The sequence below is a fragment of the Falco peregrinus genome, chromosome 4 (assembly GCF_023634155.1).
Source record: "Falco peregrinus isolate bFalPer1 chromosome 4, bFalPer1.pri, whole genome shotgun sequence".
Taxonomy (NCBI): domain Eukaryota; kingdom Metazoa; phylum Chordata; class Aves; order Falconiformes; family Falconidae; genus Falco; species Falco peregrinus.
The window spans coordinates 95,788,662-95,811,079 of NC_073724.1; the positions used below are offsets into that span (position 1 = coordinate 95,788,662).

Consider the following 22,418-nt stretch of genomic DNA (forward strand, 5'->3'; position numbering starts at 1 on the left):
CGAGTCACATTAGCAGCCCTGGGAGATATAACTGTACACACACTTCCACATCTTACCAGAAGATCAGTGGACCTAACTCCAATGTAGATTCAACAATCTGAACAATGGGATCATGACATTTTGCTTGGCGGCAGGATCATCACATGGGTTGAGGCCGTACAGAGGTTGGAGCAGAAAGACAGCAGCACTTTAAAATGGAAGTTGCTCCAAAAACATAACAGAAAATCTGTATGGCAGTCGCAGCTGCTCTTCTCTGAAGATGTCAAGGGGCACTATGATGCCTCGCTTCTACCTTCATGGTTGATACAGATCTAGCCACTTCAGATTTAGCTGAGCAGCAGCATTTTACTGTACTGCCACATGCACACTGCTTCCTTTTAGGCAGAAGGACTTAACTGTGTAAAGAATTAATGGAGCTCCTTGCTGCCTTCTGTCATCTTGCAATTCCAACCTAGGCATTCCAGGTTCTGAAACCAAGCTTGACCAAACTTTTGACCAAGCTTTACCGAGGTTTCAATGGCATCCTCAGTGTAGCATACATTGCATACATTTGTATTTTTTCCCCAAAATGAACACGTGTATTAGATATACATGTGCGCAGAATAAATTCAGTGTGTTATGGGATTCTTCATACTAATGCCATTGAATAGTAACATGCACATCCTTCACATTTTTAATACATCTGCCTGTGTTTGTAAGCTTTTATTACTCATGGTAATGTTAATGCTCCAAATAGTCACTAAAAATAAGCGACATGTTAAACATAACCATTCCCATATCAGATTACTCGGTGTTCATTCCCAGCTTCCATAAATTGCAGGTGGTGTGACTGCACGTGTACACTTTCTTGTACTGTTTCCACTTTCATGTTTCTCAGCTCAGCCCCTCCAGTGGTGAGTTAAATCAGCATGAAGTAAACTCAGCTCAGCACATGCAGTCTGGCTCACAGGTGTGAACTGTTTGTGCAGCAAAACGGATACTCTCTCAAAGTTACTTGGTATAAGTACTTAAAATTTCAAGCTGTGCCTCTCATATTTTTTCTTTACTCTTTCTAATCCTGAATGTCCTCAACATGGAAGCAAGTTGTTCCTCATGCTTTTCCTAGATTTTCTCAGTCATCAGCTAACATAGTCAGCATTTATTTATTTCCATTTTTAAGCAATAATACTGCAACAACTCTCCCACAACTAAAACATCACATACCCATTGCTCATCTGAAATGCAGGTATGTTCTGTATAGACTAGCTGAAACCGTGTTCCTTTCGAATGGACTGCCAGCACGCTTGTCCATGAGAATTACTGTTCAGATCCTCCACGCTAATGACTTCAAAGCTTAAAAGCAAGAAATGATGCCTCTGTCCTCATCCACCCCTCGCCTCCTTTATGTTTTTAATTTCCCCACCCTCCTCTGTTTTTTTCTTTGCCCCAGTTGCTGTGCCAAGGAATTGTTTACAGCAGTTTGACAATCGAGTAATGAAAAAGGCACTGTAGTGAGTCTTTCCACTGCAAAACGTTATACATTGGGGGGGGGGGGGACACGGGACGACACACGACACACGTATATGTTTAATTACATTCTTAATGGCTTTTATTTATTTTCTAGTGTTTGGAAATTTAACAGATTATTTTTAGTGATCATCTCTATGGGTGAACATCATACTCTGGCATGATTAATCCATCAACTTGGCCTATGAAGTAGAAATGTTTAGCATATTTTTACAGAATTCAGAAAGTGGTTTGATTAGCTTGTGTCAGTTATTTTCTAAAACTTGGAAGACACGGAGAAGTGTAGACTTCTTTAGAGATTTGGTAATGTTCCAGAAAGCTAAATAACTTTGATTTTAAGAAGAAATTGCCTTTATTTTCTACAAAACTAATTTAATAAGTAAAATAAAGCCAAAAGCAAAACAACAAAACCTTTAATTGTTGTTTCTGCATTTGAAAGCTTATTCAATATACATTTGACACGCATGTCATCAGGGGTTTACATCTGGGGGTCTTCCTTTAACTGTGCAATCTCTAATATTATTGAAGTAAATCTTATTAACAAAGACTGCTCTACATTTAAAATTTTCAAAGTATGTACAGATGCTGTAACATATTGTTCAGCACTAAAGACGTGCACTAAGTGTATTTTCTACAAAAATACTGTTTTATTGTGCCTGCTTGTATGTTTACTGTAACTTTTTGAGAGAGTGCTTGTGTATATAATATACAGAGTTGCCTTCTATATATTATATAACACATCTGTGTCTGTGTGTGTGTATGTGTGTGTGAAAATGTGTCAATATGTGCATATATTTATATAGCTTACTTAGGAGTATAACAGATAATTAATAGCATTATTTTAAGTTTTATAACTCTGTTTATCTACAGAGATAGGTAATTTGTGGTATTTAGTCCTTAATTTGTCCTTACACTGGTATGATATTATATGCCTGTTTTCTTCAGTGGTAAGAAGTAACACACCTCAAAGATCTCAAGCAATATTTATCATATGCACCAATTAAAACTATAATATGAAAACTAATTTTCTAAAGAAGCGTTTGTGGTCAGTTTGACTGGGGTGAAGTTTGAAGCTGCCTGTATTTTACAGACATCTGCCGTGGCTGCTGCTTCCTTCAGCGACGTCCAGATACATTGTATTGAACCCCTCTTTGGTTCAGACTTAAGTCTGAACCTTGCTGATGTGGTAATCCTGAAAGTTGTAGCTGACCATTCAGGGTAGGGACCTCCTGCAAGTGTTTGTGCATGTGTCCAGACTTGGAGTTTGTCCACATTTGAAAGGATTCGTCAGTTTGGACAGACTACCATAATGAACGTGTTGTGCATGACTAGCAAAGTAGTTCCTTTGCTGATGTAGCAGAGATGATTCACCTAACAAAATTAGCTATACAGGCAAAGAGACTTTTCTGTTGATACCTTAATACATCATTAAAAGTTCTGCCAGCATAACTATGTCAGTTGGAAAAAAAATTCCCTTAAACCAACATAGCTTTGCCAGCAAAATTTTAATTGGAGAGCTAGCTTTTAAAACAGCAAGAGAATTAGCAAGCCCCTAAAAAACTCTGATTGCTGCGGGGAGAATACGTAGGAGAAAGATCACTTTTCATGCTCCATTCTTAAACTCTTGTCATAGACATTGAGTGCCGTCTCTGTAGCAGACAGGGGCTGAGCTAGTGCCCCTCCAGCCCGTGTCAAAGTGGCCGCATAACTGCTAAGCATGTGCCAAAATATTTGCAGGATCAGGTTTCTCATACAGCTTTCCAATAAGAACAGTATTTTATAGTTACAGGATGGTGTTTATAAAAGACACTGCAGTAAAAACATGAAACCAGACTTTTTACTAGTCTTTTTAAAATTGGGGGATACATTTTTTTCCTTCAATTCTCCAAGGGTGTCACCTCTTTTTTGTTTTTCCTTGGCCACAGAACAATACCCTGTGGCTGTACCCTCTGGGCTTTAGTGACAGTGGCTCAAGCAACCAAGAGCCAAAATAATTTTTTTCAGAATGCTTCTGCAATCCAGAAGTGTGCAGTAATTCCTTGTATGAACCGAGTATCGTTTGTATTCTTGTCTGAAATGTTAAAGCTTTGCCTGTATGTTGTCACTTCTGTGCTTGTATTTTTGCCATTGTTAAGACAGATGAAAAGATTAATGATAATCTTCTCTTAAGGTTGTATGAGGTCTCTGTCTTGGCAATGGGAGTAAACTCCAGCTGGAGACTCAGAGGAACTGAGTAGGACAGGAAAGAGAAAAGCTGCTCAGAAAGTTGGTGCAGCCCTCTGCCTCTTGTAGAGCCCTGGGTGGGCTGGGGACACCGACGTGGGGCCACTGCTGGCAGTTGGGCAAGGGCAAGGTGGTGGATGGCTTGTTGCCCTGCATTCTGCCGGTTTAAACATAAAATCACATGTTCCAAGCAGCGTTTTTAGCGGTGGGATTTCTTGAGTGATGTGGAAGAGAAGCCAAGTTTAGTCTGTGGGTTTTGCTTGGCTTAAAGGTGAACCCGTGCTTGGGCTGTCACATCCCATCTATTGTCTGTGTTGTCCTGGTACCCTTGTCCACAGTCAGGTTTCCCACAGCAGCAGTTCCACGCCAACAAAATTGTTTCAGGTCGTGTTAGGAAGCAACTCCCCCGGTTTTGTTTTGGTTTTTTTTCTCTATTACTTTTTAGCTCTTCGACTGTAGGGCAATATTTTTGATCTGCTTTTTAAGAAAAAACACCCCTTTTGTGTATTTTATGTGCAGCATACAAGGAAGCCAGTAGATGGCAATAACAGACCAGTGTAGTTAAGCCAACAGCAAATTAACTCGGTACAAGGTTCTGCGTTTAAACAGGAAACGTCCTTTAAATAATTCTAAATAAGATGCAAGTGGCATTGTTTTAACAAAATGGAATAAATTATTAAATTCTACGCTTGCAGGGGAGTCATCAAGAAAAAATTAAATTTGCAGTTAGGTCCTAGCTACCCTTGGAGTGGTTGGTAACTGGAAATGCGTTGAACTGCTTTACTGAATTTAGAATTCAAAATAGTCGTCAGTATTGGAAATATATGCCACGTTCTTAGTGAAGCACAAAATGGCCTTTTCTCTTCATAGGGTAAAATGTGAACATCATCACAACTAACAATTTTAAAGCGGGCGAAGTGTCTCCCTCAAGATATTTTCCCCTAAATTTTTATTTAACTCAGCTAAATGATGTCTCCACCGTCTGTTAGTGCAGCACAGAAGGGTTAGAGAAAACAACACATTTTCTTTGTTCCTATGCACACGATTCTGATAATGATAAATTAAACCTAAAAGATCTGTATTCCTTAAGTAATATCATGAGCACACTTTCCTGGACACGATGTTAAGTTAATTTCTATTTTGACTTTAATTGGTGCAATTTTAAACCGAATAGTTTTGTACTGTTATCTTTTTGAGCATGAGGTGTAAGCTGAAATGATAAACAATGTTATTCATGGCTCTGAGTAGTCCTCCTCTCCAAGGTTAACGCATTTTTAGAAATGAATTACCATGATTGATGGGGTATCAAAACCTGATTCTTTTCATCTTTACACATTCCATGATTATGAAGCAGTCTAATTTAAGCCTTGTGTAGTCTGTCTAGCCTGTTCCTTGGGATGGTTGCACTGCATTTTTTTTTTAATTATTAAACCTCACAGTTTAATTGCAAAAGATAATTTTCCATTACTGGTATGTGCAACTTAAAAGGGCACTTCTGTCTTTGGAGGTAACAAGATATTTGTCAGACTTTTAAATGAATGCATTATGCATTAAGTAACCTATTTCACAAACTCCATTTTAGTTTGAATAAATCGGCTTCTAATTTAGCAAGACTGAATCTAGAGTTAGTATCTTTTTCTTTTATTTCTTTACTTTTTTTTTGCTTTTCGTCTCTGGTACATAGCTTTAGGATGTTAGAGAAGTGCCTTCTGAAAGTGAAAACAGTAAATATGCACTAAATAAGGAACAGCTTGCTCTGGAGTCTGAATTCTTTAGCCTAATGTCGATCCACTGAGTTGCCCCGTTTCTCTCTGCTCAGCTGGACCACGGGTTTACCATCAAGAGATCAGGGTCTTTGGACTACTACCAACAACCAGGAATGTATTGGATAAGGTATGAGATGGTGCAGCGCCAACAGTCAGTGTTTCCATGGCAACGTGCTGGCAGTCTCCATTAACCAGTTCCTTCAGTGGATAAACATGCTTTTTGATTTGTTATCCGGTCCATATGCTGCTTTATCAGTTTCGTTTTAATCTTGATTGAGATGCCACACCCCCTCATTCCCTTTCTTCACCCATCCCTCACACCCACATTGCCAGCTTTCTCTTCATCGCACATGCTCAGTATCAATTTCTCCTATAGTTAAAAGGACAGTGTATATAGAAAATCTACTAGATATGCTGAAGTATGCACCCTCCCCCTCCTCTATTGCTTGTTAAGGCATCTGCTTCCCCTGCGCTCCTGTTTTGAAACACACGGAGCAGCAACAGGCTCTCAGCATATATTTTCCTCTTTTTCCATGCGAGATGTGGAGCTATATACTGTCATTTTAAACCCACTAAACACAATCCTTACCTTAGATTGAACAATGCATTTACATAACGTGGTCTGCAGAAACTCTCCCAAGTTCAATGAAATACAATGCATTGTATGTGCTGGTAAGCTTGTGTTTCTAACAATGCATTCCTTCTCTTTCCTTTTTAAAACCCTTCTGATACCTATTTATTTTTATTTGTTTTTTTTTAAATATTGCATGAGTCTTTTGAATATATTTTTCTTCATTGTGTAACTGTGCCAGGGTTGTTGTTAGCTGGCTTAACCTGTATGATAAAATGGGGATCTGGGGGGGAAGGGGTTATTCTGGAGCGGGGGCAAGGAGGGATCCAGGTCTGATAGCCCACACGAGGCACTAGGTCCACACACCTCCTCAATCAATCCAGAGCCCTGGAATTTCCATCAAGTGGTTATTTGCTGGCTTTTTTCCTTCTTATTACTCACAAGACCCGCATATTGATAGCTGGAGAAATTTTTACGTTTCTTGCAAAACCTGCATTTTCTAACAATGCAATGTTTGAAGACTTTAAAAACTCATCTGTGAGCTATTTGGGAAAACAGCAAATTAACCACATTAGTGAAACAGCAGAGATGGTCACTGCAAGTGTTTCCAGTAAAGTAAAACTCCCACCCTGGATCATTTCACTGAGTGCATGGATCGGGCTACAGCACGGATTCCATAAACCCTAGCAGTTCACCGAGCGCACACTGAGGGTTAAGTAGATACTGATATGGATGTTCTGGGGAAAGAAAAACCAAAAATAATCCTTTTTTTCAGACCAAAAAAAGTAGAAAAATTGAGAATCACTTTCACTCCAACTGCTCAAGTGTGCAGCAGTACCTGTAATTCCAGCTTATTGCGCTTGCGCTGGTGGCTACAAACCTACCATGACCTGCAGGGGCACAGCAAAACCTGCTTGGTCTGTCCCATCACTTGGCATCATCCTTCGCAGGTTCCAACCTTTCAACACAGCCAAGAGACGGCAGCACAGCATCTGTGCTTTTTGGTTTTGAAGACAGGGTGAATGGGACCTGAGTGCCCAGCTTTAGCTGAGTGTGGGTTTGATAGTATTAGAGGAATTCTTCTTTCCTGGTTATGAAGGAAAAGATGGCACTTTGTGTCAAGCAGGACTTTGTCAAATAGTTGCAAATGTAATGCCTCCTCTGTAAACCAGAGGAAAGCTCAAATGAGCTTTATTTCTCTTCCTGGAGTTTAGTTGCTATCCATGATCAGCTCACAGTCCTTCTCGGCTTTACTGTATTTTACACCAAAAGAAAAATAACTCCCCAAAAAAACTCCTGTCTTTTTATACACAATGTTTGGATCTTTTAAAACCCCAGCTTCAGGGGGAGCAGACCACCAGAAACTGTGATAAAATGGAGCATCTCCTCTCAGACTGGCCTTGACTCAGTTTGACTGCATAGCCCAGATTTTGAAACAAACCATATGCATTTTGAGGAGGTAGGGGGGGAAGACTAATTCTGCAACTTGGTAAATAAATAAACGCTATTAAAAAAAAAAAAAAGCCATTTTACTAAAGCACTAGTAATGGCTGTCATCAGCATACAAAATGACACATCCCTGAATAATGGGCTGGAGCAGATGGGCGATAATCTCTCTTATTCATACATAAACTGCTCTGTTTTCCAGCTGGGGGCAGTAACAACAATGTTTATAATTAGCGCTTTCTAAACAGGGCACCTAGTGTGGAAAGGCCAATTGGGAGAGCAGGGCTCCTAGGCGTAGATGCTTAATTAGGAAATACTATAACAGGGGGTACCTCCAAACAAGCACTGCCCTGTGCTTGGTCCTCTTTCATCTACGAGAACAAGCAACTGCTGTAGTGACCAACTTTTTAGGCTAAATAAAACCATTTCGATGTAGCAAGTGTTTACTTTTTAGTAACGCAAATGCAAAGCATATGAAAAGGTTCATCAGTTCCCATCTATAAAACAGTTAATTTATCACAGGCCCATGAAAATTAACCTGAATTCACAAGTACAGCGAAAAATGAAAGCAGATCCCAAGGAAAATGCAATGCTCCCTTTGTCAGTGTTGAACTACTCATTTCTTCTCCAGTCCTTTGATTGTTTTCATCCCTAGTTTCTAGTAATCTTCTAAAATATCTTTTTAAATGGCACTATTTCCTACTTCAATCAACCAGAAAACCTTTTCCTTTCTCTGCCTAAAAGGCATTCCTATCCAAAGTGCCTCAAAGTCCCAATTTTGTGACCCTGTTATATTCCCTTTCAGTAGGATAAGATGTGCAAAAGTGACACAACTTTTTTTAGATACTAAAATACAACAAACCTTATGTACAATAATGTTTGTTATATCAGATATAAGATATAATGCCTAGGAAATCTTGTACTGTTCCTTGAACAGAAGGAACAGAAAAATCAGAGGGGCTAAATCAGTAAAATCATTTGGACCCCACAGTGATACATGTTTTAAAGCAGCCCACCTAATGCTGTTGGGACACCAGCCCCGCAAACACAAGTGCAGAAAAGGCCAAAGCTGCAGCAGGAGGGAATGAGACCTGGGGGTCCCAGTTACAGCGCCCCCCCCCCCCCCCCCCCCCCGCCCCAGTCTGCACTGTGCCAAGGCTGGTGAAACTTTGTTGTTCCTGATAGCCAGGAAAGCCAACCTTGGTGCAGGAGGGTAATGCCCATGGTGCAGTCACATCTCCATTCTCCCAAATTGCTAATGCCAACTCAAGCCGAAGACAGAAGATATCACCCATCTCTGAGCAGAGGTACTATGTTCAGGATTTCTTTTTTTTTCTCCAAAGTCAGCCCATTCTCTGGTAGTTCTCTTTGTAAAAGGCTTAAAGCCAATTCATTCATATTTTATACGGGAACTTATCAGCAGTGACCACAAAAAATCCAAATGGCACTTGCATTATCCTTCAGAAATATCATAACTGATGGATTTACTTTCTTATGAGGAACTTTTCTTTAAGATGTCATTAACTGAGGCTTTTAACAGTTTGTGTGAATCCAGATTTTTTGGCTTTCTTGTAACTAAGCCAGAATATAGTGGAAGCATTCCAAGCCTTTTCTTTAGCCCCAAGTGTTGCAGTGTCCAGTCCATAGCCGCCTTCAGCTGCTTTACCTGTTCCTCCTAGTGGCAGCATGCTTTGAAGGCAGTGCTTTCCATAGCTTACCAATATTTTCTTTGACCCTGAATTTCCAAACTGGTTCTGGTTTATGTCTGAATCTTAACATTATTTTAATCTGCTACTGACAGAATGGCTTAAATTTTCTGCCATTTCTGGGCTGATTCAGAATATCAGGGGAGCGTCAGAATGGTTGTATCTAATGTAAAACTTTAGTAGGCAATGTTCGTATATGTAGTATTATGTATAAAATTAATATAAAATGTTAGCATATGTTATTTTCTATATATCCACAGACACTATATAAAAGCTAAAGGAGCAAAATAAAACCCAGGAAATGTATAGGAAAGTCATTAATGATTTTATCTGTGTAATGACAATAGCAAGGAGATGAGGTACATTGGATGCTTAACATTCCAGTCCATACTAAATTCATAAAATACTTGATTTTTAAAATACAGTTCTCATCATCACAGTTAAAAAAGTATCTGAATAGCTCATTTGAAAACCCATAGTTCCATCCTCTATGTTTGGTTCTTAACTTCCATTACTTTGCATCTGTCAAGTTACTTACACCTGTCCCAAGTAAATACAGGACACTTTCAAGTCAATACTTACAACCAGACGTCTTGACAATGGGACAAGGAAGTTGGGAATCGGGCTTACTATCTGTAGAGTGCCATGCTTAATACCATAAAACCCTCCGTAAGCTGAATACTGGTAGAAACAGGCAAGCATCTAAACTCATTTTAAATCTCTTCTGCTCTTTGACTAAGAAAACCACAACTGATTTTCAAACTATAAATAAAATTCACCCTTGCAAACAACTTGGCACTAACTCTCTTCCACATGTAATTCAAACCAGCTGAGGAATCACGTCTCTAAAAAGGGGGGATGTCAAAAAATAAACACAAACTTAAATATAGCAATACTAATTCAGCAGTATACTGTAGAATACTACTTTGTATTCCCTCACCAATGCAGTACAAAGCATACATCAAATTGATTTGGTTTTCTTTCTTTTTTACTTTCATTTTAGCTAAATTTCATGCCAGAAGTTACATGGTGCGCTAAAGCACCGGCCTTTTGCATTTGGAGGTCTAGGTTCAAATCCACTCGATTAATTTGTCCCCTCGATGTGGTCATTTGCACATCTCCAAATCACCGTGTAACTTGACTTAACTTACAGCTTGTGCCTGAGGGGCTAAAAATAACACGTGTCTTTTACTCCTGGACTGAGGTGCATTGCTAATTTTGAAGTACTCTCCAAAAAGTGTCTTGAAACATAAATCAATCACACACATATATATATTTTATATATCTATATAAAATTATACATATGTGTGTGTGCGTAACCTGAGAAACCCATGGAAAAAATAAAAAAAAAAGATCAGACTGAAGGGCTGCCTGGCTCGTGCCATGAGCGTTGTTTAATGGTAATTTTTACAGTAAGGAAACCTGTCATTACATATCTCAGCGTATCAAGGTCACTAGCCAGAAGCTTAAGGAAGTAAGATAAAATTATCTAGGTGTGAACATTTCAATATGTGCATACACATATATGTATATAAAAGAATGCACTGGAAGAAAAATACCAGTGTTGCAATATGTTCATGTAATTCCACACACTAAACAAAGCATCACAGAAATTACAAGCAAATAACAAATATGCTCCTGCAGAATGAAAGCAAGTGAAGGGAAGGGTTTTTTAGATTAATGCATGAACAGCTGCATCCCCAGTTCAGTCTCCTGGCTGGTATGAATAATGGATGGACTAAGAGGCAAAATGCACAATAATGTTCTTTTATTAATGAAATGCATATATATCTATATTTGGTGTCCAGCAGTAAATTAAGACAAGTGAAAAGAAAAACAGTCACTGCTCACATTCATAAAATGCAGTTACTTCAATCCAATAATTACTGACCTGACAGAAAATATCACCCCACAGCTAAAATAAGGCGCTTCCCACTGCAAATCCAACATATATATCAAAGCTGTTATAGTTTTTGAATGTCTGTTCATAAACACACAGTTCAACGTTTTCCAAGATAAAAAATGAATTTGCATGGCTCAGGAGGCCTGCAACATCAAGATGTAGAAATCAATATGAAGACACTCCCTATGGCAAAATCCTGGGAAAATGCTAACTGCACCTCGGTATACAGGTGACAGAAAGAATGATTTTAAAATAATGCTTCTTTACTTGAAATTAAATGCATTTCCAAAAATGGCTTGTTAACCATTTGGTATTGGGTGTCAGGATTACTAAATGTTGATGCAAAATACATTAGTGCTTAATGAAGTGCTTCAGACCCATCAGCACCAAACTATTAGAGGCAATCCACTTATCTGCTGCTGGATAAGAAGCTCTACATTTCCTCATGGATTGCAGGAGGACAGCCGCATATCTTAAATAAGAATGCTATCCTTACATTTGAGTTGCCATTACTATCGTATAGTGCTCAAAGTTCTCACTCTCTCACCTAGAGCCAGGGAAAAAAATGTCAAAATGTGATAATGAAAATCTGGGATTTGCAGCCCTCTGAAGCATAAGTGCACTTCAGATCCTCTTATTATTTATTGAAAGAGTAGCTTAAAGTAGAAATGCCCTGGAAATCCATAATGGACTGGTTCATGCACCGGTGAACCACTCAGCTGAACAGTAGATGAAATAATACATCTATTAAACCAAGACAATGTGTATAAGAGGCCTTTGTTACAAAAATCAGTAATAATAACAAAAAAGGTGATTTTTTTAATATGCCCACGTGCACAAGAAGGTACAGTAGGTGAAAACTGCCTTTACACACACAGTTCAATACTCAAATGATTCTTACCATCTCCCCTGCATTCCACAGCATTAATCTATCATATTTTGAAATTCTTCAGAGGTAAAAAATAACCGTGACCTCATTACATGAAAAATAGCATTTGTGCAGAATGCAGAGTGGCAATACCGTCTGGCAGCGTACTAGATGCTGGAAGTACAAAACATCATCAAAACATTGCGCAGAAGAAGCCCGGTCTTGCAAGGTCTGTAGGGCTTGTGGGTGCTCTGTCTGTGGCCAGAAGTGACCCATTTTGTGGGTCTGATATGTTAAACGTTAAATGTTAGAATATGACCTGTGTATTTTTAGCTCTTTGTGACTTTATATATTTTTATTTGATAATCTCTTTGAGTGAGAAAGGCTCTGAATGTCTCAGCCCAGGAGAGTTACCACAATAATACCCTTGAGTCTACAAGAGTGTCTTTACAAAGACTGATTAGACAATATTCAAGGGAGACTTTGGATAAAAATATAAAGAAAAATATTGTCTCAAAATATCTCAGGAAGTTTCTGAAGGGTTAGGAAGCCAGAAATATTTGGTCCTACAAGTTACAGCATAGCATGCTGGATTAAGTGAGATCATCAGGGGTATTTCTGCTTAATTTTTTTTATTGTTGAGGCAAGTGCCTTTATGTATATTTTTAAAAATGTGTTTAAACAAAAGCCCCCAAAAGCTTTCCCAACAATAGTAGAAAACCAGTACCTTGGGATTTATTTTTTAACATCTTAAAAAATATGTCCTGATATTTAATTATTTAACTGGTTTATTTATTTTGGATTTTTTTCCTTTAAAAATAGCAATATCCTAGGCTAAATTTCAAAACAAATCTTTTATTCAAGTGTATTTCTTTCTGTGTAATTTACCCTGTTTTAAATATCTTCAGTTTTTACATATACATTTACCATTCTCATGGAGCAGGCTTTAAAAATACATTTTGAATTCAATACAAATATTTTTATTTATTTGACCAGAAATGTTCAAATTTTTCACAAGAGAGTATCTATTACCAGAGGATGATGTGATGTGGTCTAAACTTGAAATAAATGCTTATTTCCTGTAAGCATAAAAAATCTTTTTAAATGGAAATCTGTATTTTATAGAATGGTAATATATGCCATTCTTTTCAATTTTCACACAGAATTACATACTGTATGCAGTATATTCACTGTGTGTAAAAGGTCTAGGTATTCTTCTGTTTCACATTAAAAAATAATCAAAAACTGAATCGGTCCAAGGCTAAGAAACATAGAAGGCATTGAAAATACTAATTAGAGTATATATATTCTTTACTGAAAGATTAGCAGTGAACAGAGAAGTTCTCAGGAGATGAGAAGTGTTGGATTTTGTAGGAGTTATTTAAAATATGGGGATGAACTTATCAAAGGTAATGTTTTGCCCCTTTAAAGTAATGCCATGTAGGTTCCAGACACAAAAATATTAGTTCAGCAATTTAGCCTAACTAAATCCATTGGCTATAGTAGCTCTGTACTCTTGTCCATCTTTCTGTCTCTGTTAGATCATTATTGAATGCTGATTGCATTCTTTTAGAGCATGGGTTGCTATAATGCTATTCTGCACCGGTATGATGGATTTAGTTTTCATTTTGTTCTCAAAAATATGTTGGCTATAAAAATACATCTCTGCTCTCCTATGAGGCTCATGCTATAACTGGTAAATTTGCTAGAGAAATCAGTCATGTATCTCTGAAGAAAAAACAATAAATCCTTTGAAGCAGAATAACCTTTTGGCTGCATTGTTTTAAATGGAGATTTTCATAGTAGGGACAAATTTTACAAGTCTTAGAAGTCAAACCTACTGGCTTCTCAAAGTTACCTTTGCCTCCAGTGCCGTAATCGGATATTTGTTTGCATTTTTTATGTCGTCTTACTAGCTACCTGCCTTTTCCCATTTTGCTTTTTCAAAAAAATTCATGAAGGCAGCCTTGCTGCAGAAGACCGTTAACTGTGTTGAAGTGCTCTTGCTGAATCAAGGCCATCCTGTTGAATTTGTAATTTTACAGCAATTTCAGGGACTGCAGTCTAATACTCCATAACCAAGACAACAGCAAAACCCAGTCCCATGCTTGAAATTGTTAGTCAGACTTAGGCTGCCCTTATCTGGGTCGCAGTTTCACCTTGTAAATGTGCCATAAAAGCAGAAGAAAGGATATGGCTAGAAGTCAACAGCCATCTTATTAAGACTTGCATTCCCAATACTGGCAGAAACTGATCAAAAAATGAAGCCCATCAAGTAAATGTTCTTCTTTCCCATTCCTAGATACTCTGGATAGACCTAGATATAATTAGTGGAGTATTTAATTCAATAGACCTTGGTTAGCAGGTGGAGACAGGGTGGTCAGGCTAAACAGGTCTTTCTGTCAGAGCTCTTCAGCATTCTCCCTAAGAACATCCATCGAGCAGCGTGAGGAAGTGTCAAAGAGCTGGGCTAGCTTCCTTCAGTGTTTGTTTCTCTCTCTTGTCTGACAACTTCATCACAGTCCATCTTTGTTAGCTGATTGCACTGACTTGAACTTGCGTGAGTGTGTATCAGCCTTCATTAGGTCAAATCAAAGACAAGCGTACATCTCTGCCTTGCCTGTAGAAACAGATTTATACTTGGAGAAGGGTGGGGGGAAGGTCATTTGGTATTTGGCTTGAAATTTGAATCTATTAAAGGATGAAATTAATAGCATCCAGAAGTAGAACATATGGCATCCATATATATGGTACTGTATCTGCTCGATGATGTCACGCTACCTCTTAATGTTTGGGAAATGCACTTTTTAAAGCATTTAGCTATGTTGTGGGCTCAACCTTTCAGACCTGACTGAGACAGAACAGGTTTAATTTGGTCTGAACATTTATTATCCCTGGTATTGCAGGCCACATAAAAACTCATGGTTTTCATTAGTTTTGCATTTCACACATAGCCTAATTTCATTTATTCTTATTTTATGCCCCTGCCAGACCACCGCTCTTGATAAGGAGAGGCAGGTTTTCCGACGAAGACGCAACCAGGATGTGAGGGGACGTTATAAGGCACAGCAAGCTCCACCTGAACTCAACTCCGAATCGGAAGACTATTCACCAAGTTCATCCGAGACTGTTCGCTCACCTAACTCACCCTTTTAATAAAACACTTTTACTCGAAAGTCTTGGCTTTAACCCTTTGAGACCCTGAAAATCCTTCAGACCTGTGTGAAGTGATTACAGCTGATCTATCCAGCAGTAAATGCTGGGATGGTGGAACACTAAAGGGTGCTCACAGAATCTTTGTAAGAATAATTTCCTAATTGATTGAAATACTTGTTCTCTGTTTAGATTGCAACTTGCTGCTAATATGATCCTCAAAGGGTTAAGGCTATTTTGCTTTTTTATTTAAAGATAGAAGCAGTGAATGTTTTCATCAGTGAAGCTAGGAACTGCAGTATGTAACTTTAGCACATGTTAACCCTCTGAGTAAACAATCAATTTAAACCTTGACAACCCACATTAGGGCTTTATTCTGGCTTTTTTGCTTTTATACGCACATATCTTTTATAGTACCCTAAAGCTCCTTGCCTGTTTCTGGCCAAAACAATATCAAACGCGCTAATGCTTAGGGGTTACAAATCTAGGCTTTAAAAAATGAAAATAAAATTAAACAGTATCTTCTATAGCAGCTCGTTCTAAACCTGCATCAATCTTCCACAGGGAGTGATTGTTGTTGGAGGATATAATGCAGGCTAAACGGGGAATTCCGTTTAGGGCAGCCTTGTAGTTTCCAGAAGATGACGTGGTGATGGCCACAAAAGGTTGCTTCCATATTGTTTGCTGCTAATGACAATGCAGAGTCTTGGGAAACGGCTTGTGGACGCATTTTGTCATGTAATGGTATGTAATGATGTAGTTGAGAAGTTCCTGGTTCCTTTGCCTCACAGTCAGAAATGTGCAGACATCCTCTCAGCATGACCTGGGTATTCCAGGAGTCACTTAAAGATTAACATTGATGAGAATTACCCTTAAAATAGCTAGACTATTCTAAGCCAGCGAAAGTACAAGTCATTTAATATATATGTAAAGCCTACACTGAATTAGTGGAAGTTTTGTCTTAGAATGGAGAAATTAAAAATTATTTACTATTTCTATCTGTAATACTTAATAAAATGGGCATTTACACAGAGTATACATATTTCTGGTTTGTTGAAACCTCAATGCAACATTATAGCATTATATTTAACCGTTATCCTTAAGTTGGCTTCCACAGAAATTTTACACTTTGTAGACTTTTGCTTCAGATGTGATAAATTGAAAGAAAAATTATTATAAAATCCCTCAGAATTTCACTTCAATGAAAAAAGCAACTTCAAAAATCCTATTCTAAAATAAAAAATATGAAATTTTTACTTTCTCTTATTATTCATATAAAATGGAATTTTTCTCCTCTAAAGTTAAAATTTTCTCACAATGATTATAAAGTCACATAAATGTGTTTTCCCCCCCTCCTCCCTCCCTACCCTTTTTCTCTCTTTCGCCCTTCTTCTCTCGTATCATATAGCTAGAAATATCAATATGCTGCCCAAAAAGATATGCAGACTTTTCTGCTCTTGCTGGGAAGTACAAATAGATTTTGGAGGAGCAGACCAAGTTGCCCATGGTGCCATTTCTACTCTCAGTTCTGTTTGCATATCCTGACAAACAGCTGTGACAGCTGATGTGTACCTGTAGCTTGTTGCAGCTGGTGTAATGCTCTTTTGGATTTCTAGTTGGAAGTATCACTTGAACTGTATTTCAAGAAACATTGAAATTCTTCTGTTTCTCCATCCTTTAAAGTGCATCTTTCATTGCCTCTGTCACAAAAATTTGTATATTAAAAGCTATGAAGACTTTAAATACAGGAATTTCAACTTGTGAATCGTCACAGAAGTGGTACAGGTACTTCATACAGCAAGTTTTTAAATCCACCCAGTGTTAATGATCTAGAAGTGAGATATTTAGTCAAAACTAGATCTGCAGACATCCTGCATAATGTAGAGAGATGAGCATTTCCAAGTTTGATTCATCTCACCTATCATGGGCATGCATTTCAGGTAGGACTCATGGTTTGATTCACTGCATTGACTGTAGAAGGAACTCCTGGTGGAAGCTTACACCAGACACCAAACTTCAGGTTATGAGTTTATTAGAATGAATCTCACCCTAATTCAGGAGCTCTGATCTCTGAACGTACACCCATGGGCAGATGGCCTGTGCTTGGCCTCAGTTACTCTGTCTGGAACCTGAGTAGCAACATCTTAACCCAAGTGAAGCAAGTAGGTGTCTTGGAGAACTCCACAGGGGCAAGAGGTGAAAGGACAAAAGAACTACCATACAAAACTTGTCGGATTTTAGGTTTTGGGGAAGGACTGTGTCTGTGGCAGATCTTTGACCATGCCCATCCCACCTTAGATTCTTTGTGGAGAGAAAGATCCTTAGTAGATAGGGCACAGCCACTGCTGTTGTGAAGTTAATGGTAGTTTGATAACATTTGGATAAGGACAGAAATTATTTTTCAGTAAGATTAAACCTTCAGCTAAGGTAAAGCCTCCCTTGCCACTTACCTACATCAATTTACAGTAGGTCAGGAACTGGCATATGTTTTTCCAGCATTGCCCTTCCCACTTTATATCACAGCCTTTCCTTTAGAAGAAATGCAACTCAGCCATGTAAATGCAAGACATACATTTGGTAATAAATGTCCATTGATACCATATGCTCCTTCACTATTGGGAAAATTTGGCAGTCTTAAAGCAAAAGCTGATGTTCGTTCTTCTTAATGAGAGAGGGAAGTCAGGAGAAAAAAAATAAATAAAAAAATATGCTTCACCTTATGCATGAGAAATATTATTCAAAAATCCATCTGGGATTTTCCTATCACCTTTGCTTTGCTTTGTTTTGGAATAGAGGGTTATCATTAAAGTAAGATGTTTGGCTCCTTCATCTTCCACCATCTTGTACTGCTTAAAATGTATGTAAAAATAATCCTAGATCATGAAAACCCTACTCATCCCCAACGTCTGATATGTTTTCAATCTTTTGTTCATGTTTTATGAACATAATTATAAAAATATATTTTAAGTTATTTTTAGGTCTATGAGAGATCGGGTTTCAAATTGCTGATAGCCTCTTTTTAGGCTTCAAGGAAAGGTGTCTGAATATTTAAACTGTTTTGAAAGAGTTGGCAATAATGGTTTGAAATGTATCCATTTATCCATATATTTTTTTAAATATAACCATATATATATGTATGTATAATTTCATGGAAATAATAATGGTTCAGGCTTGTTTGGCAGTGAGATCCCTTTTTCTTGCCTAACTTCTGAATTCCTGGGGGTAAGCGAAGACAGGATATGTGCCCCTAAAACTACTTGAAACACCAGTGAAAAAAAGAAATTAAAGGTAACAGACTTTTTTTAATGTGATGATCTGGGAGAGCACATAGCACACTCTGGGCATTTTACTGTAATACACACCAGTCTTCCTGACTTCTTTCTTCATTTCCCTTTTGAATCATTGCATCGTATTGGTGCTAAATGTGACAACATATTTTTTTTTTAAGCTTATTACAACTTCCTTAAGCCAACTTCCTTCCACCAAGCTGAGACGGATGGCAGCCATGGAAGGCACTGTCTTATCACCAAGGAGATGGAGAGGAGCACTTCCGAAGGGTGATTCAGGTCATCTAATATTTGGTCTCTGGAGATGCCTGACAGTCTGATCTTAGCATTAACAGGAGAGTAGAACAGGGTCACTTCCAGCTTAATTCCTCTAAATTAAGTGTAAGTGGGGATAATGTGGACTCCAACTTAAGTGCAATATTCTAGTGAGCTTACATGCAGTAAGCAAACTTTGATGTGAAAATGTAGTACTGATAGGTGATAGCACAGGATTAGTTAAACGCTGCTGAGCTGGGTGTTGTCTCATCTAGATGTTTCCATCTAGGAGTTACGCATCTAATCTAGGGCAATCATCAAAACTTCCATTATAGCTGCTAGACTGGCTTCTCTAATGGATAATAAAATTCTAAGATGGATGAATTGCTCACTAGATGAGGTGCCTAGCCCAAATATATTTAGAACATGATTTATTAAGTCGTGACATATAAATTAATATTTCTGTAAGTTACAATTTTCATAGCATTAATGTACAAAAAATCCAGAATACTACGGTTCTACTCAGAGGGTTAACAGAAAAGCACTAGGCATGCTGATTACATTGGTGTATCCAAACTGCTTTGCTTTTTTAGCCAGTGTTTGCTGATTTTTTTCAGAAAATTCTTGAAAAATTTCAAGTTTGAAATAATTTAAGTGTTGTTGTTTAAGGAATTTCTATAACCAAATTAATCTTATTTTTAGCTTAACTTATCACAGGAATAATATGTATCATTGATGCAGTGTAAGTCTGTAGTTATCAATTTTATTAATTCCACAAGTGATTCCAGAAATCTCTCTTTTTTTAAGTACTTACTATAGAGCTTACAATGGTGGCATAGGTGACTGAGACTGTCTTTCTTATTGGTAAACAAACAATATTGTAATTTCAAGAAAGTCCTAAGAATCAGCTTTTCAGTTTGGTAGTGTACTAGTTAGGGGAAAGCTATCTCATGACATGCATTGTGTAAATCATCTTTGTAGATGAAGATTGTTCATATTAATGAACACATTCTTTTTCCTTGACATTGTAGCAGAAACTGTTTACTTGTTAATGAACAACCAATACATTAATTTGCTTCAGACTGTTAGAGGGGAAAGTGAGATTCCAGTCATTGACAATGTTATTGCTTTACAGTAGCCCTCATCTAATTTAAATGTGGTGCATACTACAATAAGCAAAGGCAAACCTGTGAATAAACTCCTGAAAAAGCCTGGCGGGTCTTTATTCAGTTGGGTGCTCACATACAGTAGCATATGACAGCAGGAAGGCTTTCAAGAATTGTTGAAATGAAAGCGATATATCCACAAATAAGAGCTAAATTGCAATCCTTTCCCTATGGGGCATATATGTTTAAAAAGAAAAAAAAAAAAAAAAAAGAAAAGAAAAGAAAGAAAAATTGGCTCAGAGGTTTGCAGTGCTACTATATTACCACAGGGCAAGTACATTAAATCATTGTTATTTGCTAGCCTGGGGTGTATGTTAGAAAATGGCATCTTTTTTATTTAGTTTAGATTGTGGGCAGGGAGAGCTTTCCTAATATTATTGCAGTGCCTGCTAGTGCTGCCATGGTTAAGGCTGTGTTAGTATTTCCATTATAAACTCTTAGTCTCAAAGGTTTTTAATTTGATTGTAAAAATTTGCTTCAGGCAGAAACTTGGCATACAATTTTTCAGCTCACAGTTGATTCTTTTCCTAAAATATAAGGGAAATCAGCTTGACCTCTTTGACATTTATTTTCTAAGTGTACACAAACATTCACACATACGGACACAAAGACGGTCTTTATGCGGCTCATTTCAGATGTGGTACATTTTCAAGCACATCTCACAGGTCTTAACCACAAAGGTGACAGCTCAGAACTTTGGGGCATTTTTAAAACCAGGGAGAAAACTCAGCGATCAAGAGCAAAAATGTTCCACGTGTGGGAGAATTTTATTTTGGTGTGACAAACATTGAAAGTTTGTGCAGTAGTGGGTATGTGTATATACCATGCTGAGTGCTCGTGTAATTTCTAAACCCATTAGTTTAAGTCACTCCAAGTAGCAAATGCTAAATGTGGACATGCTGAATTTCCCTGTAAGATTGGGAGAAGAAGCATTTTCATCTTGTGTTTTAGAGTAGCACCATGGACAAAGCTGACATTACACCAGCCAAAAGGATCCACAAAGAAGAATTAAAGGAACATGTTTTCTCTTAAAGGGCAAAAAAAATTGTCTGAATAAGACAAGGCTGAAAGCTCACACTGAATAAGAGGGGTATTAGAAGCAGTCTAAAAAGCATAAGTATGGAATCATTTGAAAACTATAAATGTGCAAGAAAGCCACGCAGTGTAATGAATCCATGTGCAGAGCCAATCAGCTACTAATCTGGAGCAAATTTACAGCTACAAACAGGCATAATTAATATACAAATCAAACACACCCAGCGGCAGATGGAATTGAAATCCTAGTTCTTTTAGCAAACATAATGCAGACCTCTTCCTCCTATAGTCACTAAATGAGACCGTGTGTAGCTGTTTGAAGTAGTGTTACATGCAGGCTAGTGGGGAAATTAGGTGTTTAAAAAATGACTGTAAATTAATTTATTTTTTTTATTAGCAATTCTGCAGCATGCTCCTACCTTAATGGATCCTTTTGGGAAATGACAGCTTTCAAAAATTGATGTCTATGCATTTTATGCTTGTCTGCATATATACTTGGATAGCCCATGCCAAATAGCTTCAGTAAGAATTGAGTTGCTATATTGAGGCTCCATATTACCTGCAATTTTCTGCAGCAGGGGCCAGAGGAAGGAATAAAGCATCCATTAAATAAAGAGTTCATGGAATGACCCACCTGTAACAGAGAAGTCTTCCTCATCCCTCTTAGTGATTGACTTGAATGATGAACCACATTGCTTACTTATTTCCAAAAGTGTTCACCCTGCCTGACTGGGTGAGGACGTGACATTGGACAAAGCCATGCCATTTTCTTGGCATCCGCTTGCAGTGTTGCACATTTTGTCAAGGCATGAGTAAATGTTAGGTTAGGAAAATAACTGTTTATGCTAAATAGCAGAACTAGCAAAAAGCATATAGGCAGAGATTAGCCATGACACTTGTAGACTGGCATTTGGAAAATGTTTTCTGACCAGCTGATCAAACAGGTTTTTGAGAGGGGTTTTTTTTCAGTAGAACCATTGGAGCCAAGAAGCTCCAATTGAGTTTCAGGTGGAACTTGCTCTGTTCATGAGGAACTTTCTTCTTAAGGTGTTTCTGATAAGTCTTCATATGCATTTCCTGTTGTAGGAAGACACTGGACTCAGAAACTCAGAAGATCTCTTGTATTTCTATGTTCTTAACAGATTTTAAAGCTAATGATGAATTCTTCATACACATCTGATTTTAAGTGACAGCAGTGAATAAAAAGAAGCCTAGTTTTACTTGTCTAGAGTTACTTTCAAGAAGAGCTGATATCACTACTATGACTGATACTGCTGCTGCTACTACTACTACCACCATTGCTGTTCAGAGGTAATTACTTTTTTTACCTACGCACCTCCATTAGGTGCCTGGAATGCTTCAACATCTGCTAATAAGACCCAAAGGGTCTTATATTAATGACAGCACTTATAAATTTATTTTCTTTTCAAACAGGATGCCCACAGCTACTGTAGCTGAGTTCCATAATATGGTGAGAGTTTGAAAACTGGTGAGAGAAATTAGTAAACTGAGAGAGGGGATTATCTGTAAGGT

The 22,418-nt window shown here is 37.9% G+C and overlaps 1 protein-coding gene across 3 annotated transcripts in view; it reads left to right on the forward strand.

Annotated features, from left to right (window-relative positions):
* DCLK1 (doublecortin like kinase 1) overlaps positions 1-19,895 on the forward strand; it is a 251,266-nt gene extending 231,371 nt beyond the window's left edge. For 2 of the 3 annotated variants that reach the window (XM_055802400.1, XM_005241155.3), the window contains one exon: positions 14,981-19,895. In XM_055802400.1, the coding sequence (XP_055658375.1) occupies positions 14,981-15,145 (165 nt within the window). In that variant the 3' untranslated portion in view covers positions 15,146-19,895. Of the gene's footprint in view, positions 1-5,548; positions 5,623-14,980 lie in introns of all 3 variants that reach the window. The other variant, XM_055802401.1, reaches the window with a different exon arrangement.
* The last annotated feature ends 2,523 nt before the right edge of the window (positions 19,896-22,418 follow it).